A 20,000-nucleotide genomic window follows, 5' to 3' on the forward strand; every position below is an offset into this window, starting at 1 on the left:
GTGAAGCAGAACAATTATCTCTCAAGGTCACGAGGCTCTTGGTCGGAGAGAGAGAGAGAGAGAGAGAGAGAGAGAGAGAGAGGACGATGAAAAAAAATAAATCTCTTTCCGCCTTACTTCTTTCCCTTCCTTCTTTCCTCCATTCTCTCTCTCTCTCCCCATTTTCTTCTAATTCTCTTTCTCTTCCTCTTTTCGTCTCTCGTATATTCCCATTTCTTGTCCCTTCTTCCTCCTCTTCCTCTTCCTCTTCCTCCTCCTCCTCCTCCTCTACACATAGCACTGCATTAGCCTCTCTCTCTTCGCCGAACAGAACAGGAACTCGACATGACCGGAACAAGAGTCTGACATGAAAAGTTTTAATTGGTCTAGAAAAAGTTGTTGCCCTCCTCTCTACCTTATTTTCTACCTGTGTGCGTGCGTGTGTGTGTGTGTGTGTGTGTGTGTGTGTGTGTGTGTGTGTGTGGTGGACATTTCAAGCCATTTAGTTGCCTACTCTTATGTGTTTCCATGTTTCTTCTTGTGTTTCTTCTTCTTCTTCTTCTTCTTCTTCGTCGTCGTCGTCGTCTTCTTCTTCTTTTTCCTCCACATCATATTCTTCCTTCCTCTTTCGCCCTCCTTCACCTCCTCCATCATGACCTCCTCCTCCTCCTCCTCCTCCTCCTCCTTTCCCATTTCATTCTCATATAAGTCTTCCTTCATTTTTTCTTCACTTTCTCTTCCTTCCTCTATGGTCTTCCTCCTCCTCCTCCTCCTCCTCCTCCTCCTCCTCCTCCTCGTCTGTCATCTAAGTATTTACAACTCTCATTTCTTCTAAAGTGGAAACAGGAAGACAGGCAGAAGTTCCTCCTCCTCCTCCTCTTCCTCTTCTTCCTCCTCCTCCTCCTCCTCCTCCTCAGAAAATGTGGCTCAATAAACTTTTTTTTGCTACACTTACTAAGAAAAAAAGTCGGTGCTATTTTTTTTTCCTCTCTCTTCATCTCTCTCTCTCTCTCAGTAATAATAATGATAATAATAATATTCGTAATAGAACAAAATCAGAAGCAATACTTTGGTCCTCCTCCTCCTCCTCCTCCTCCTCCTCCTCTTCCTCTTCCTCTCCCTCATTTTCCTTCTCCTCGTCTTCTTCTTCCTCCTCATTTACGTTAAGCGCGATGATCATTTCTTCCTCTTAATCACATTCCTCCTCCTCCTCCTCCTCCTCCTCCTTCCTAATCATCTCCCTTCCTTCACTCAGACGAGGCCATTGTATTAACTTTGTGGCAAACTTACTCACGGGCTGACTAACTGGCTGACTGGCTGACTGGTTGACTGGTTGACTGGAAGACTGACTGAGTGAGGGGATGACTGCCTGGGGAAATGGATGACTGACTGGGTGAATGGGGGACTGGATGACTGAATGGATGGCTGGGTGACTGGATGACTGACTGGTTGACTGGGTGACTGACTGGGGAACTGGATGAGTGGGTGACTGGATGACTGACTGGGTGACTGGATGACTGGCTGGGTGATTGACTAGTTGAGTGGTTAACTTTGTGGATGGATGACTGATTCGTTTTCTGACTGGATGAAAAGATGGATGACTGGTTTTCTTACTGGCCTTATAGATGGATGACTGGTTTTCTCTATGGCTAACTGGATCTGTGAATGGATGACTGACTGTCCAACTGGATGACTAATGAACTGGATAACTGATTTTCTGACGAGTTAACTGAATGGATGACTGGTTAACTGGATGAGTGGATGGTTGAATGGTTAACTGGGTGGATGATTGGCTGACGGGTTGACTGGGTGGACGGAATGAGAGAGAGAGAGAGAGAGAGAGAGAGAGAGAGAGAGAGAGAGAGAGAACGATGGAAAAAAATAATCCTTCCTTCCTCTCTCTCTCTCTCTCTCTCTTCCCATTTCCTTCTAATTCGCTTTCTCTTCCTCTTTTCGCTTCTCATATACTACTGTTACGAATGTGCTGTATGTGAATGATTGTATGTGTAATGTGATGAAATTGTAGCATGATGCAATGTTAGCTCAGCATGGTGCAACTCTACTTGTTGGGACAAGAGAGACAGGAGGGGGCCCGGGGCCGCCGGGCAGGAAGTGCTGAGTCGAGCAGTGGGGGAGCAAGGGTGGCTGAGGAGTTGTAGGGGAGAAGACGCGTGTCTGGGCTTGAGAGAGTGTTGAGCTGCTCCGCTCGCGAGCTGTGTGCATCCGGTGTGCGTGTCTGCCGTGCCCCTGTACTGTGCCTGATTAACTGTTCTGTGCCCTTGAAAGTTGCTGTACTGTGTGAGGAACCTGTCATTAAACTAGAACTTAGTGTTGAACGTGTATCCTTTGTGCCCTGCCTCGTTCTCCCCTCCCCTCGGTGTTCGGTGTGGGCCGCTGTGAGTGACTGGTGCCCGTGTGGTTGTTCTGGTGAGGATCACGCCACCTGCCTGCCCGTGTATGGTGTGTGGTAGGGGGGGTGGCGTAACACTTGGTGTCAAAGGAGTGGGGATAAGTGAACAGTGAAGCGGGCGCCATGACACTCGGCGCGCTTCACTGTTCACCAAGTGGTCGCCGCGAGGGTGAGGAGACGGGCAAGGCCGAGGCTGACCCGGGTGATGTGAAGCCGGGCCAGATGGAATTGTTCGCTGCCATGCTGGCCAGTATGAGGCAGGATTTGGATCAGAGGGCAGACGAGAGGGCACGCGAGCAGGCTCGGAGGGCAGAAGAGAGGGCAGACGAGAGGGCACGCGAGCAGGCTCAGAGGGCAGACGAGAGGGCACGCGAGCAGGCTCAGAGGGCAGAAGAGAGGGCTCGCGAGCAGGCTCAGAGGGCAGAAGAGAGGGCAGACGAGCAGGCACGCCATCTTGCCGAGGTCCTCCAGAGCTGTTTCTCGTCGCTGAAGGTGGAAACCCAGCAGTACACCGACCAGGGCTGCGACAGCGCGAGGAGTGAACGGCTGGAGGAGGTGCGGACCCCGGAAGGCGAGGTCCGAGGCCTGAGGGAGGCGGAGAGGCAGCTGCGAGAGGTAGCACCGTCGCACGCGGAGGAAGAAGGCTCAGTTCTGGCAGGAAGCGCCGGGGCGGCGGTCCTGCAGGGGCCTATCTGGGGCCCCTGGCAAGGACTCCTGGAGCCTGGTAGCGTCGTGGCGGAACCAGTAGCTGCCGCAGGAGGTTGGGGAGCCCCCGCCTCGTTGCCTCCCTCACCCCCTTCCTCTCCTCCATGCCAGCCGGCTCGCAGGTCACTTGGTCCGCTCTCTCTCCCATGGCAGCAGCGAGAGGTGGCAACGTGGTGCGGGGAGGAACAAGAAGGGTCATGTGTGCTGGCGGCGGGTGCACGGGTGGCGGACTGGCGGGGCTCCGCGTGGGGTCCCTGGCAAGGGCCCCTGAAGCCCGGTGGCGTCGTGGCGGAGCCGGTGGAGGCTGCAGGAGGCTGGGAGCCGTCGGAGCTGCTCCTTGGGTCCAGCTGGTGCTGGAGTCGGACCCATTAACCCTGCCTCGTTGCCTCTCACCGCCTCCTCTCCGCCATGCCGGCCGGCTTGCAGCCCACGTGGTCCGCCCGCTCCTCTGAGGCCCCTCGGCCTCCCCGCGCTCAGGGAGGCTTAAGCCAGCGGAGCACGACGGGAAGTTGGCATGGGAGGCCAAGTTCAAGATGCCAGCTGCTGCCCAGGGCTGGGGCGAGGATGAGAAGGCGTTGCTGCTGACGACAGCGCTACGGGGCTCAGTGGACGAGCCAGGCCGCTTGGTGGGGAGCGCCGAGAGGACCTTGGGGCGGCCTGACATGCTGGCCGCTACGCGACTCCGGGACGCGCCACAGAGGCTGTGTGGCGTCACGGGGCACTGCGTGCAGTCTGAGGGCCCAGTGGAGGCTCGTATCGGCGTAGGCAGCGCTGTGGAGCGCCGGCCGATGGACGTCGCCGATCGAGACGAGCCGTGCGTGCTGGGCCTCGACTACCAGACGCAGGGCGAGGCCTGTGCCGACCTTGGACGGGAGCTGGAGAGGCTGCGCGGACAGGCGCCTTTGCTCCCGAAGGTCGGCTGTGCAGAGGTAGTCGCGGCGGAGCGACTACACCTTGCCCCGGGGACGGAGGCCAGGGTCCTGTGTTGCCGGTCGGACGCGATGCCAGCGGAAGGCACGGTGGAGTCCACGGAGGGCCTGCAGCTGCCTGATGGTGTGGCAGCCACACGGAGTCTCGAAGGAGCGGGGGAGGAGTCAGTCACGGTGCTGGTGGCTAACTCCTCCGACGAGGCTCGGGAAGTACCCGCTGGTGCCAAGCTGGGCACCTGTGAGGAGGTGGAGCGCCCAGAGGAGACGTCGGGCAGCGAGGAGTCGGCCGCTGTGGGGCCGCTGCCCGACTTCCTGGAGGATTCGGCGCACCGGAGCGCCGCTCACCTGACGGAGGCGCAGACGAAGGTGCGCCACACCCTGGCTCGGTGCGCGGACGTGTTCAGCAGGGGTGACTTGGATCTGGGCCGCACGGGGCTGGTGAAGCATGACATCAGCACGGGAAATGGTGCACCCACCAGGAGCCCGCCCCGACGTGTCGTGCCGGCCAGGCGGGAGGAACTGCAGCGCGCCGTCAACGAGCTGGCGGCGCAGGGGGTGATGGAGCGGACAGACAGTCTGTGGCCCACAGCAGTCGTCCTGGATATGAAGAAGGACGGCACGCAGCGCTCCTGTGAGGACTGCCGGGCGCTGAGGGGCGAGACTGGCGAGGACTCTCACCCCCTGCCGTGGACCGACGACGCGCTGACGAGGGCCTTGGAGTTCGGGGCCTTGACGATGACCAGCGGCCTAGAAGCGGCCGCCCCGCCCTGCCATGACCTCCGGGGCCGGATGGCGAAGGTGAAGATGAAGGCAGCGTCGATGAAGGTGAGCCCGGAGGGTCTCCGTGGCTCGTACGGGGGCTGTGGCAAGAGGAGGCATAGGTGCAGTCGGTGCCTGGGGGAGCGAAGGACGCGTTCCCTCGACCGGCTGAGCCCCGACGCCCTCCAGCCGCGCTGTAAGGACTGTGGCCAGTCAGGCCACCGCTTGAGTGCCTGTCCCAGGCCCAGGGACGCGGCGCGGGCGGGAAGCTCGGACGGGCTGGAGAAGGGAGCCGACCTCCAGCCGTCTCCCGCCCTCGGGCCCCGCCTTGTGTAAGCTGCCGCCGCCCGACCGGCGTGTTGCCAGTGGGAGGCTTAGCGGTTGTAGCCACGACGCGTGACAGTGGACACCGGGGGCTGAGGAGTGCTCGGCATGGCCTGACCCAGGGTAGTGTGTGCTGCTGGAGGGGCCAGTGGAGGCTCGTATCGGTGTAGGCAGCGCTGTGGAGCGCCGGCCAGTAAGGCTCGTGGTGGCCTCGGACGGGAGCTGGAGAGGGTGACCGGAATGGTGCCCTTTGCTTCCAGGAGGTTTTCGAGCATGGCTGCGTGGGGAGGTAGTCACGGCTGAGCGAGGGCACCTTGCCCCGAGGGTGGAGGCCAGGAGCCGGTGTCGACTGTCCCGAGCGTCACGTGGAGTGGATGGCGTGGAAGAGCCCACTGAGGACTGGCGGCTGGTCGACGGCGTGGCTGACAGGCGGAGCCCCTTGGGGGCGCGAGAAGAGACTGGAGGACGTGGTGGAGGACAGACTGATTTATGTGTATTGCATGTATTTTTCTGTGTTCAGTGTTCGGCCGGGAGCTCAGGCTACCGGTGGATTTGGCCACGGGGCGGCCTCCCGACGTGAGCTTGCCCACCGTCACCTCTGGCTTCGCAGCGGCACTGCAGGAAAGCCTGGCTGAGGTGCACCGACGCGTACGGGGCAAGCTCAAGGGGGCAGGCCAGGCCATGAAATGAAGGAGACATACGACCAGCGTAAGAGGGACGTGAGCCCCAGCAGCGGCGAAGGGGACGTGTCAGAGGTCGACCAAGGGGCGAACGAGAACATGGGCGGTGCGGGCGAAGCGGCAGATGTCAGTGACAACCCTGAGCAAGGACTTGGGGCCGACGACGCCGCTCTGGGTGCCACCGCCTGCCTGCCGCCGCCCGCATCCCAGCGGCGCCCTCGGCGAGAGAGGCGTCGGCCGGGATGGTTAAGAGACTTTAGTGATGTCCCAGGGGACTGATTAGTTTGATTAATTTCATGTTTTGTTTGTTGAATGTTGGGGCAGCCGGGTCGACTGCCTTCTGAAGGGGGAGATAGTGTTACGAATGTGCTGTATGTGAATGATTGTATGTGTAATGTGATGAAATTGTAGCATGATGCAATGTTAGCTCAGCATGGTGCAACTCTACTTGTTGGGACAAGAGAGACAGGAGGGGGCCCGGGGCCGCCGGGCAGGAAGTGCTGAGTCGAGCAGTGGGGGAGCAAGGGTGGCTGAGGAGTTGTAGGGGAGAAGACGCGTGTCTGGGCTTGAGAGAGTGTTCAGCTGTGTGCATCCGGTGTGCGTGTCTGCCGTGCCCCTGTACTGTGCCTGATTAACTGTTCTGTGCCCTTGAAAGTTGCTGTACTGTGTGAGGAACCTGTCATTAAACTAGAACTTAGTGTTGAACGTGTATCCTTTGTGCCCTGCCTCGTTCTCCCCTCCCCTCGGTGTTCGGTGTGGGCCGCTGTGAGTGACTGGTGCCCGTGTGGTTGTTCTGGTGAGGATCACGCCACCTGCCTGCCCGTGTATGGTGTGTGGTAGGGGGGGTGGTGTAACACTACTATTAAACACTCATTCACTACGTCGGTAAATGGTAAATGAGTAAATACACTGGAAAAGGGAGAGAAGAGGATTAAGAGAGAGGAAGAGAAGAGGGTGAGGTTACAAGGGGAAGGAGATGGTGAAGAGGGAAGAGGAGCAGGAGAGAAGAGGGTGAAGTTAGAATGCAAGACGGAATATTTTATAGTTAACCTTAACTTACTGCGTTTTCTATGACTGAATCGAATGAAAACGTGTAAAGCTAAAGGGAGACTATAAATACCTTCCTCTAAGAAAAATATACAAACCACGGGTCAAACATTTTGGTGCCCAAGTACATGTATATGACAAGGCTTTCGTAGGAGTTTTGGGTATTTCCAGGGGTAGTTGTATGACCCTGGTGGTAGTTTGACCCTTCCTCTGTACCGTGAACCTAAAGAAACATTCGACAAGGCTTTCGTAGGAGTTGTGGGCATTTCCAGGGGTAGTTTTATGACCCTGGTGGTAGTTTGACCCTTCCTCTGTACCGTGAACTTAAAATACCACTCATAAAAGAACCCGATTGATCTCCTTTTATGGATTTAAGAATTAGTTAACGTGAGAGGCAGAAGCGTGTGAGGTTGAGTCTTGCATTAGGAAGTTGGATAGCATAAGAATTAGTGATGAAAGCATGGAGATTCGGGTTGACTCTTGCATTAGGAAGTTGGACAGCACAGGTAAGAATGGATGAAAGCATGGAAATTCGGGTTAACTCTTGCATTAGGAAGTTGGACAGCACAGGGAGGAAGGGATGAAAGCATGGAAATTCGGGTTGACTCTTGCATTTGGAAGTTGGACAGCACAGGTAAGAAGGGATGAAAGCATGGAAATTCGGATTGACTCCTGCATTAGAAAGTTGGACAGCACAGGGAGGAAGGGATGAAAGCAAGAATCGGGTTGACTCTTGCATTAGGAAGTTGGACAGCACAGGGAAGAAGGGATGAAAGCAGTAATACTCGGATTGACTTTTACATTAGAAAGTTGGACAGCACAGGGACGAGCAGGAGTTTTTATCTGTTGGATCATATTACGCGTGAATCATATGTTTGGTAAGTCGCACACACACACACACACGCACACACACACACACACACACACACGGATGATTCATGGTCTTGTGGTTCTGGCAACACTACAAGCACGTGATGTGGAGGTGGGGGGTAGTAGGAAAGAAGATAAAAGGAGGAGGAGGAAGAAGAGGAGGAGGAGATGAAGAGGAAGAAGAAGAGAAGGAGGAGACTTCATATTAAAATTCATTTCGGACACAAAGAATTCGAGACGAGAACAGAAATATGCAGTTGTTGTTGTTGTTGTTATTGTTGTTGTTGTTATTGTTGCTGTTGTTGTTGTTTATTTAATGAGGTCAATTTTGTACACTTTTGTTTGTTTATTTGTTTATTCTCTTGTTTGTTTGTTTTTTGCCGTTTCGTGTATTCAGTTGTTTTTCTATTGTATTTTATTTATTTCATTTCTTAGTTTTATTTTAATGTAGGGTTTTTTGTGTGTTTTGTTTGTTTGTTTGTTTGTTTGTTTTCTATGCAGGCTTCAATCCCTTAATTCTTGCTGTCATTTATTATCTCATCGCTCATATATATTCTTTTTTTTAACTGACATACAAACAAACAAACAAACATAAAAGTAAAAAAATGAGGATATGAGGATGAATAGAGCGCATGAGCAAGTGTGTGTGTGTGTGTGTGTGTGTGTGTGTGTGTGTGTGTGTGTCATGCAACAGCCAAGACTCACCAGCTGTTAAAATGATCATGAATTTCCCAAACAACATCGTCCGTCCATTCAGAATCAAACCTCACCATTCTCTTAAACGTTCGCTCACTAACTCACTACGAGGAATAATTAGCACATCAACTCTCTATGTTAACTTTCTAACACACTTTATACCTCACTTACAATCCTTAAAACCACTTGGAAATCTACTTATAAACTCACTCTTCCTTTATTTTTCACTCACTTAAACACTACGAGAAATGGCCAACACATGTCATCAGCTGTCTATATTAACTTTCCAACACACTTTATACCTCACTTACAATCCTTAAAACCACTTGGAAATCTACTTAAACTAACGCTTCCCTTATATATCACTCACTTAACAACTTTCCAAAACACTTTTCCTCACTTACAATCCATAAAATCACTTGGAAATCTACTTAAACTAATTCTGCCACTATATTTCAGTCACTTAACACTACGAGAAGTGGCCAACAATCATCAACTCTCTAAATCAACCTTCCAGTACACTTTACCTCACTTACAATCACTAAAACCACTTGGAAATCTACTTATAAACTCAATAGTCACTCACTTTCCACTCACCTAACACACTACAAGAAATGACCAACACATTAACTCTATATTAATTTCCCAGCTCGTTTCATCTCACTTATAATCATTAAAACCACAATAAACTATACTTAACCCTCATTACACACAAAAGTATCACCGTAATCCTATGAAATCTTTGTTAATTCGTATAAAGATAACCAGGTAAGGTGTGCATCGCTCCTGGTGTTGGTAATACTGCAGGGAGGTTACGGGGAGAGGGAGGGAGGAGGAGAGGGGGTGGGTGTGAGGAGAGGAAGGAAGGGAGGGAAGGGGGAAGGGGGAGGGAGAGAAGAGAGAGGAAAGGGAGGAAGAGAAGGAGAATGTTAGGTAAGGTAGAGAGATGGATGGGAGAATGGAAGAAAGGAGAGGAGAAAGAGGAAAAGGAAAAGTGGGAGAAGAAGGGAAAAGTGAGAGATACGAATCTATAACTAAACCAAACCTCAAAATTATCACAAACCACTTCAACAACCCTCAAAAAAACACCAAACACGTACTAAACCAACCCACAAATTCAACCTGTCAACCTCCAACTCATCATACATTCCTCCAAACTTATCGTACTCAAAACCATCACCTCCGTACAACAATTTTCCGAGTCATATAACCTCAACGCGCTGGCCTGGCAGGTGGGACGGGACGGGACGGGGTGGGACGGGAACAGGTTTTTAGTTACGTTGAGGCAGTGCTTGAGGGAGGTTGTGCTGTCGCTGTCCACCTTGCCCCCCTATACGTCACTTTCGCCTCAGGTATTTGCCATAGAAAGGGAGAGAGAGAGGAGAAGGAGGAGGAGACAGTGAATAGAAGAGGAGAAGAATGTATAGAAGAAGAAGATACTGTTTAGAAGAGAAGGAGGAGAAAATGAATAGAAGAGAAGGAAGAGGAGAATATGTAAGAAAGAAAGGAGAAGATAGAAGAAGAAACACTTGTTGGAATTTGTATTATGAAGAGCAAAGGGAGGAAGAGGAGACAGTTGAGAGAAGAGAAAAAGGAGAAGACAGATCATAGAAGAGAAGGAGGAGATGATATATAAGAAGAGGAGGAAGAGGAGAAAATGTACGAAGGAAAGGAGATAGAGGAAGAATGAAGATGCTTGTTGGAATAGGGAGAATGAAGAGGAACAAGATGAAGAAAGAGGAGGAGGAAGAAGAAGAGAAAGAAGAGGAAGAGGAAGAGAGAATGTAGAGACTTGAATACACAAAAAGTCGTCTTATGCTTTACACTTTTTCCAAACTTAAGTGAATTTGTGATAAGATTGAAAAGTTTATGAAAGTTTAGAAAAGTGTTATTCTTCGCCAGTGATGTTTGTCTTTTTTTTATATTGAATGAATGAAAGAATGTGAAAAAAAGGGAATGATAAAGGAAGGAAGAAGTGTATAAATTGCTTGTCATATGTGTGGGTGAGAGAGAGAGAGAGAGAGAGAGAGAGAGAGAGAGAGAGAGAGAGAGAGAGAGAGAGAGGAAGTTCTTAGGTTTAATTAGAGGAAGCGTCAACAATTAAACAAAATAATAAATAATACAAACTTTGAATAGCGATGGAATGTTACGGTTGAGAGAGAGAGAGAGAGAGAGAGAGAGAGAGAGAGAGAGAGAGAGAGTGTGTTCAGCCTACATGATTTTCTTACCTCACTCTACCTGTTTGCACACACACACACACACACACACACACACACACACACACACACACATACACGTCACTGAATGGAGGGAGAGAAAGGAGAATAAGGGAGGAAATGGGGTAGAGAGAACACTACTCCCTTCCTCCTCCTCCTCCTCCTCCCCCTCCCCTCTCCTCCTCCCTTCCTCTATCATCCTCAAAAGAAAAAAATAAACAAAAAAAGGAAGCATGACATTCACAAAATTGTCCGAAGTTCCTGTTTAGTGTTATGGATTTTTTTTTTTTGGCAATATTGTTCATTTTTCTGGTAATTGTGTTATTTATTATTATTATTATTCGAGTATGATTTTATTTTTGGCAAGTTCGTTTTTTTTCTAATTACTTATTTTCTGGTAAGTTTTCATTTTTTCCTGTTTTGTCTGGCAACAGTGTGTATTTTATCAACTAGCATTTTTTTTCGTTCTGGCAACTATGAAATTTCGTCATTATTACCAGAAGAAAACAACAACTTACCCAGGAGAAAAAAAAATATAGCCTACTGTTGCAAGATAATTAAAAAGCAGGAAATTAAAAAAAACACCTGACAGAAAGATATTAAAATTATGTCATCGTTGCCAAAAGAAAACAACAACTTAACCAGGAAAAAAAAATATAGCCTACTGTTGCAAGATAATTAAAAAGCAGGAAATAAAAAAAAACACCTGACAGAAAGATATTAAAATTATATCATCGTTGACAGAAGAAACAACAACTTAACCAGGAAAAAAAATATAGCCTACTGTTGCAAGATAATTAAAAAGCAGGAAATTAAAAAAAACACCTGTCAGAAAGATATTAAAATTATATCATCGTTGACAGAAGAAAACAACAACTTAACCAGGAAAAAAAATATAGCCTACTGTTGCAAGATAATTAAAAAGCAGGAAATTAAAAAAAAAAAGTCAGAAAGATATTAAAATTGTCATCGTTGCCAAAAGAAAACAACTTAACTACTAGCCTACTGTTGCAAGATAATTAAAAAGCAGGAAAATATAAAAAACACCTGTTAGAAAGATAGTTAACAGGAAAAAGATAATAATAATAATAACAATAACAATAGTAATGACTAATACCTGTTCTTCTTCCTTGACAATAGAATCCATCTTATCATAAACCTGTATTGCATCCTGTCGGCTACATGTCATTGAATAGAAGACAGGTGTGTGTGTGTGTGTGTGTGTGTGTGTGTGTGTGTAGATTAAAGACACTGTACACACGTTGTTGAAATGTGTATTATGAAGAGCAAGAGGAGGAAGAGGATATATTACGAGGGGAAGGTTTGGGAGAGGAAGGAAAGGAAGGGAAGAGGAAAGAAAGGGAAGACATGTGGAAAATTGAAAAGGAAAGGAAAATAAGAGGAAAATAAAGAGGAAAACTAAATAAAGGGAAGGAAAGAAAGGAAAGAGAGTGGAAAATTGAAAAGGAAAGGAAAATAAGAGGAAAAAAAGAGGAAAACTAAAGAAAGGGAAGAGAGTGGAAAATTGAAAAAGAAAGGAAAATAGAGGAAAAAAAGAGGAAAACTAAAAAAAGGGAAAGTAAACGGAAGGAAACAAAGAAGGTGAGAAATAGGAATAAAAAATAAAACAAAATACCCCAAAAATAAAGATAGGAAAAAGGAGAAGGAGAAGATAGAGCATAGTAGAGAAGGAGGAAGGAGGAGGAAATAATGTATAAGGAAAGATGGAAGAGGAGAATAGGCAAGAAGGAAAGGAGGAGATAGAGAAAGACTAAACATGATGAAATAGAGATGAAGAAGAGTAAATAGGAAGAAAATGAAAGTAGGAAAAGAAGAGAAAGGCGGAAAAGACAAACACTCGTGAAAATAGAAAAACAAAACAAAAAAGAGAAACAAAGATAGAATTATTAAAAGACTAAAAAAAACTACGTATATGAGAAAGAAAACATAATAAAGAAAAGAACGAAGATAGGAAGTAAGAAACACGAGCAAAGAAAGAAAGGAGGAAGGAAGGAAGGAAAGAACAGAGAAAGGAAAAGAGGAAAAATAGAAATAAGTAAGATAAAGAAAAGACATAGGCGAAAGAAGGAAGAAGGAAAGATGAGAAAAGGAGATTGACAACGAAGGTAGGGAATAAGAAGAAGGGAAGGGAAGAACATAGAGAAAGGAAAACAGGAAAAATAGAAATGAATAAGATAAAGAAAAGACATAGGCGAAAAAAGAAAGAAGGAAAGATGAGAAAATGAGATAGCCAACGAAGATAGGAAGTAAGAAACACGAGCAAAGAAAGAAAGGAGGAAGGAAGAAAAGGAAGAACATAGAGAAACCAAAACATGGAAAACAAGAATAAAGAAGATAAATAAAAGACATAGACGAAAAAAGAAAGAAGTAAGAAGGTTAAGAAAAGGAAAACATGAGATAGAACAGCACTGATAGGGAAAGGGCAAGGATGGAGGAGGAGGAGGAGGAGGAGGAGGAGAAGGAAGGCAAGATATGGTTAAGGTTTCTATTGTGTGGGTGAATGAGAACCCGTTATGCCTCCCACGGGTGACACAGGTAAAGAAAGCAACACATGACCAGGTGAGGAAGAGGAAAAGAATGAAAGAGAAAGGAAAAGGAGGGAAAGGAAGACGAGAGAGGAGCAAGGAAAGTGAAAATATGTGGAAAATGAAAAGGAATAGAAGGGAAGGAAAGAAGAAAGGTGAATAGGGAAGTGAAGTGAAATGTTGGAAAAGGAAGACGAGAGAAAAGTAAAGGAAAAGGAAGGAAAAAGAGAAAGATGAATAGGGAAGAGAAGTGAAAAGGAGGAAAACGAAGACCAAGGAAAAGTTAGGGAAATGAAAATATGTAGAAAATGAAAAGGAGGCGAAGGAAGGGAAAGTAGAAAGGCGTGGAAAAGGTAAGAAAAGGGAAAATGAGGAAAACGAAGACGAAGGAAAAGTAAAAGAAATGAAAATACGTGGAAAATTAAAAGGAAACGAAGAGAAGTAAAGCAGAAAGATGTGGAAGAGAAGAGAAAGGGAAGAGGAGGGGAATTGGAAAGATATGGAGGAAGAAGAAAGAAGAGAAAGAAAATGGAAAGATTTGGAGGAGGAAGGAAAGGAGGTGAAGAAAATTGGAAAGATACAGAGGAAGAAGGAAGAAGAGAAGGAAAATGGGAAGGTTTGGAAGAAGAAGGAAAGGAAGGAAGGGAGGGGAAGGAAATTGGAAAGATACAGAGGAAGAGGGAAAGAAGAGAAGGAAAATGGGAAGGTTTGGAAGAAGAAGGAAAGGAAGGAAGGGAGGGGAAGGAAATTGGAAAGGTATAGAGAAAGAAGGAAGAAGAGAAGGAAAATGGGAAGGTTTGGAAGAGGAAGGAAAGTAAAGGAAGGGAGGGGAAGGAAATTGGAAAGATATAAAGGAAGAAGGAAGAAGAGAAGGAAAATGGGAAGGTTTGAAAGAGGAAGGAAAGGAAAGAAAGGAAAGGGAAGGGGTCGAATTGGAAAGGTATAGAGAAGAGGGAAAAAAGAGAAGGAAAATGGGAAGGGAAGTTGAAAGAAAGGAAGAGGAAAGAAAGGGAAGAGATATATAAAGCCGTTGAAAAGGAAAGGAAAGGAAAGGAAAAAGGAAGAGAAAGACCAAATGGAAGGAAAGTAAAGGAAACAAAGAGGGAAAGGAAGATGAAACCAAAAAATAAAATACCCCAAAACACAAAGATAGGAAAAAAGTAACACAAAAAATAATAAAGTAATAAAAAAAAGTAGCCCACACAACACTGGTAGGTACAACAGCAAAAAAAGTAGCCAGGTAGCTTCGCAGGTGTGTCCCGGATGCTACCACACCTGTCCAAACGTGTGTGTGTGTGTGTGTGTGTGTGTGTGTGTGTGTGTGTGTGTGTGTGTGTGTGTGTGTGTTTAGAGACTTATGTAGAACTGAAATGAAAAACAGCTTGTAGATTTGGTGTTGAGAGAGAGAGAGAGAGAGAGAGAGAGAGAGAGAGAGAGAGAGAGAGAGAGAGAGAGAGAGAGAGAGAGAGAGAGTTACGTCATACAGGTAAATACAGTTTCTTTTGCCACACCTGAACTCGAGGGAGGAGGAAGAAGAAGAAGAAGAGGAGGAGGAAGGGCATGTGAAGAGGTCAGAGAGGAAGTAAGGTGTGGGTGAGAGAGAGAGAGAGAGAGAGAGAGAGAGAGAGAGAGAGAGAGAGAGAGAGAGAGAGAGAGAGAGAGAGAGAGTTGTGGGAGGACGTAAAAGAAGAGACGGAAATGAGAGAGTGAGGAGGAGGAGGAGGAGGAGGAAGAAGAAGAGGAGGAGGAGGAGGAGGAGGAGGGTGGAGTTAGTGTTAGTGGAAGAGAAACTGACAAGAGAAAAAAATATATAAATTAACTTTTTTTATTATTTTTTACTGTTTATTAATTACTTAAATTTAATTGTTCATTTCCCTACTACTACTACTACTACTACTACTACGTTTTTTTTACAACAAAGGAGACAGCTCAAGGGCACAAAAAAGTACACAATAATAAATAAAAAAAGCTCGCTACTCGCTGCTCACAAAAAGAAACCAAAGAGGTGGCCGAAAGAGAGGTCAATTTCGGGAGGAGAGGTGTCCTGATACCCTCCTCTTGAAAGAGTTCAAGTCGTAGGCAGAAGGAAATACAGAAGAAGGAAGATTGTTCCAGAGTTTACCAGCGTGAGGGATGAAAGAGTGAAGATGCTGGTTAACTCTTGCATAAGGGGTTTGGACAGTATAGGGATGAGCATGAGTAGAAAGTCGCGTGCAGCGGGGCCGCGGGAGGGGGGGAGGCATGCAGTTAGCAAGTTCAGAAGAGCAGTCAGCATGAAAATATCGATAGAAGATAGAAAGAGAGGCAACATGGCGGCGGAAATTAAAAGGTAGAAGACTATCAGTAAGAGGAGGAGAGATGATGAGACGAAGAGCCTTAGCCTCCACTCTGTCCAAGAAAGCTGTGTGAGTGGAGCCCCCCCACACGTGAGATGCATACTCCATACGAGGGCGGACAAGGCCCCTGTATATGGAAAGCAATTGTACGGGGGAGAAGAACTGGCGGAGACGATACAGAACGCCCAACCTCGAGGAAGCTGATTTAGTGAGAGAAGAGATGTGAAGTTTTCAGTTAAGATTTTGAGTTAAGGATAGACCGAGGATGTTTAGTGTTGAAGATGATGACAGCTGAGTGTTGTCGAAGAATAGGGGATAGGTGTTTGGAAGATTGTATCGAGTTGATAGGTGGAGAAACTGAGTTTTTGAGGCATTGAAGGACACAAGGTTCCTTTTACCCCAATCGGAAATGATAGTAAGGTCTGAGGTTAAGCGTTCTGCAGCCTCCAGTCTGGAGTCATGTAATTCCTGTTGTGATGGTCTTCTGTTGAAAGAAGTTGAAAAATGCAGAGTGGAGTCATCAGCGTATGACTGGACAGGACAGTTTGTTATGGAAAGAAAATCATTGATGAATAACAGGAAGAGAGTGGGTGATAGGACAGAGCCCTGTGGACCACCACTGTTAATAGGTTTACTACTACTACTACAACTACTACTACTACTACTACTACTACTACTACTACTACTACTACTACTACTACTACTACTACTACTACTACTACTATTACTACTACCAACGATAACACTTCTAGCACTTTCCTTCTCTTCCTCCTCCTCCTCCTCCTCCTCTTCCTCTTTCTCCTCTTCCTTTTTTTACTCTCCCATCTTCATTATCATATCATTTTATCTTCCTCTTCTACCCTTTTGTCTTCTTATATATTTTTTTTCATTTTACGAACAATATTTTTCTTCTTCCTTGCACATTTTCTTACTTATCTTCTTTTTTTTTCTTTTTATTCCCACTCATCTCAATCATATTTATTCTTTTTTTCTCTCTTTTCTTCTTCTTCCGCACTCCACAATGAACATCAACTCACTTCAAAGGTTTTTCTCACATTCTACTTTCCTCGTATTTTCTCCCCCTGAAACTCATTATTTTTTTTTCTTTTAACACTTTTATACAATTACTTTATATCACTTTTCCATTCTTTAAGAGTGTTGGAAGGGCAATCAGTAACCTTCCTTCTCCTTTCTTTTTCTTTGGCGAGTAATGAAATTGGTTAATGTTTCTAATTGGTTCTTTTTTATTCAATTTTCAACACCAATTAAACTTCTCATCGTGGCCTTGAACCCTCTTCTTTACAGTGAAGTGATGAAACTAAGCCTTTTTTAGATTTATATTTATCTCACGTACTATCAACTGTGTGTGTGTGTGTGTGTGTGTGTGTGTGTGTGTGTGTGTGTGTGTGTGTGTGCTGCTTGTCAGTGTTACCAAGTCGGATAGTGATGGTGGTGGTGGTGATGGTGGTGGTGATAACAATGGTGGTTGTGGTGGTGGTGGTGGTGGTGGTGGTGATAAGATTGATAAGATATAGCTAGATTGGACTCCACCCCCCTTTTCTCTCTCTCTCTCTCTCTCCTGATTTTTGCCTTTTTTCTCTACATTCCTCCTCGCGAACCGGTTTTTAGGAATGAATGGCAGTAGTAGTAGTAGTAGTAGTAGTAGTAGACGTAATAGTAATAATAATGATAATAATAACAATAATAATAATACCCTTTTTTCTCTATTTTTCAGACAGACACAAAGAAGAAGAAAAGAAGAAAGAACTCCGAATAAGTGAAGAAAATTCCGTTTTCGTACATCAATAGGAAAACAGGAGGAGAAGGAGGAGAAGAAAATAGAAGAGGAAGAAGGGAAGACTGAGAAGAAAAGAGAAAAATAATGAAGTGAATGAGAAAAACATATTAAGTGAAAAAGAAAACGAGTGTAGAGAGAAAGAAGAAAGAGGAGGAGGAGGAGGAGATAGGAAAAAAAGAGAGAAAGAGGAAAACGAAGTGAAGGAGGAAGAAAGGAAGAAAGTGGAAAATATATACGAAAAGAAAAGTATAAAAAGGTGAAAACGAGAAAAGAATAAGAAAAAAAGTTTGAAAGTGTAAAGAGAGAAAGAAAGAAACGAAAAAGGAAAGGAAAAGGTGGAGAAAAAGAAAGAAAAAAGTGAATAAGGAAGAAAAGGAATAAAGAAAGAGAAAAGAGAAGAAAAAAATAACAACGTAAAAGTGATTTAAAAAAAAGAAAAAGAAATATTGAACACGAAGAGGAGGAGAACAAAAAACAGACAACACAAGGAAGAAGAGGAAGAGGAAAGAAGCGAGGAGAAAGGAAGAGAAGGAAGGAAGAGGAAGACAACTGATAACAAGGAAGAAAATAGAGAAATACCAACAAGATGACGGGCAGTTCGTGGTACAGACGCTCGCTGTGGAACTACAAGGGAAACAGAGAATACACAAAGTAAGAGAGAGAGAGAGAGAGAGAGAGAGAGAGAGAGAGAGAGAGAGAGAGAGAGAGAGAGAGAAAAGAAAAAAAAAGGGAAAGGAAAGGAAGGAAAAATGGGTAGGAAAAGAGAGAGAGAGAGAGAGAGAGAGAGAGAGAGAGAGAGAGAGAGAGAGAGAGAGAGAGAGAGAGAGAGAGAGAGAGAGAGAGAGAGAGAGAGAGAGAGAGAGAGAAGAGAGAGGAAGCCAAAAGGAAAGGAAGGAGAGAGAGAGAGAGAGAGAGAGAGAGAGAGAGAGAGAGAGAGAGAGAGAGAGAGAGAGAGAGAGAGAGAGAGAGAGAGAGAGAGAGAGCAGAACTATAATTGCCTTTCAAAATAGAGTATGGATAAAATATAGATTAAATGAAGACAAATTAATATAGATAAACTCAAACATGAAAAATAGATTAATATAAAAAAAAAGTGTTGAAGGGTTTTTAATATTTTCCGAAGTAAGTTTTTTTTTTGTGTTCTTTTTCTCATTCTTTACTTTTCTTCCTGTTTCTCACGCCTTTCCTATTTTTTCCTTGTTTTTTTTGTGTATTTCTAAGATTATTTGCGCTTTTTTATAGTATATATTTTTATTAAGAACTCTGTATGTATGTATGTGTGTGTGTGTGTGTGTGTGTGTGTGTGTGTGTGTGTGTGTGTTTCTCTGTCTCCCATTCTGTCCGTCTGTCTGTGTCTGTCTCTCAATCTGTCTGTCTGTCTATCTGTCTAAATCTCTTCCTGTCTGTCTGTGTCTCAATCTGTCTATATGTCTGTCTATCATCCAATTCCTGTCTGTCTTCCTTATATGGTGTCTGTCTGTCTGTCTCTCAATCTCTTCCTGTCTGTATGTCTTTCTATCATCCAATCGCTGTCTGTTTCCTCGTATGGTATCTGTGTGCCTGTCTGTTTGTCTGTGTCTGTCTCCCAATGTCCATCTGTCTCTCTAAATCTGTCTGTCTGTCTATGTCTTAATCCGTCTATATTTTTTTTTTACAACAAAGGAGACAGCTCAAGGGCACAAAAAAAGTAAACAATAATAAAAAAGAAGCCCGCTACTCGCTGCTCACAAAAAGAATCAAAAGAGGTGGCCGAAAGAGAGGTCAATTTCGGGAGGAGAGGTGTCCAGATACCCTCCTCTTGAAAGAGTTCAAGTCGAAGGCAGGAGGAAATACAGAAGAAGGAAGATTGTTCCAGAGTTTACCAGCGTGAGGGATGAAAGAGTGAAGATGCTGGTTAACTCTTGCATAAGGGGTTTGGACAGTATAGGGATGAGCATGAGTAGAAAGTCGCGTGCAGCGGGGCCGCGGGAGGGGGGGAGGCATGCAGTTAGCAAGTTCAGAAGAGCAGTCAGCGTGGAAATATCGATAGAAGATAGAAAGAGATATGTCTGTCTATCATCCAATCGCTGTCTGTCTTCCTCATATGGTGTCTGTGTCTGCCTGTCTGTCTGTCTGTCTGTCATCCTATCTCAGTCTGCTTTCCTCATCCGTCTCTGTCTCCCACCAGCCTCTAATTAATCCCAGGTAACTTATCTCACTTGGTATCGCTGTTATCACCTGGGCCGGGCTGATAACCTAATGGGCAAACACAGGGCAAAGACTTACTGGCGGGTTGACTGACTGACTGACTGACTGACTGACTGACGGGCTGACTGACTGACTGACTGACTGACTGACGGGCTGACTGACTGACTGACTGACGGGCTGACTGACTGACTGACTGACGGGCTGACTGACTGACTGACTGACTGACTGACTAACTAACTAACTGACTAACTGACTGACTGACTGACTGACTGACTGACTGACTGACTAACTAACTGACTGACTGACTGACTGACTGACTGACTGACTGACTGACTGACGGGCTGACTGACTGACTGACTGACGGGCTGACTGACTAACTGACTGACGGGCTGACTGACTGACTGACTGACTGACGGGCTGACTGACTGACTGACTGACTGACGGGCTGACTGACTGACTGACTGACTGACTGACGGGCTGACTGACTGACTGAATGAATGAATGAACTAATGAAGGAC

General features: G+C 45.9%; 1 protein-coding gene across 1 annotated transcript in view; it reads left to right on the forward strand.

Annotated features, from left to right (window-relative positions):
* Positions 1–9,616: 9,616 nt before the first annotated feature.
* Positions 9,617–20,000, forward strand: part of LOC126983664 (dehydrogenase/reductase SDR family member 12-like) — a 30,564-nt gene continuing 20,180 nt past the window's right edge. The window contains exons 1-2 of the mRNA XM_050836599.1: positions 9,617–9,751; positions 17,233–17,946. Coding sequence (XP_050692556.1) covers positions 17,882–17,946 — 65 coding nt within the window. The 5' untranslated portion in view covers positions 9,617–9,751; positions 17,233–17,881. The remainder of the gene's footprint in view (positions 9,752–17,232; positions 17,947–20,000) is intronic.

The sequence above is a fragment of the Eriocheir sinensis genome, chromosome 54 (assembly GCF_024679095.1).
Source record: "Eriocheir sinensis breed Jianghai 21 chromosome 54, ASM2467909v1, whole genome shotgun sequence".
Taxonomy (NCBI): domain Eukaryota; kingdom Metazoa; phylum Arthropoda; class Malacostraca; order Decapoda; family Varunidae; genus Eriocheir; species Eriocheir sinensis.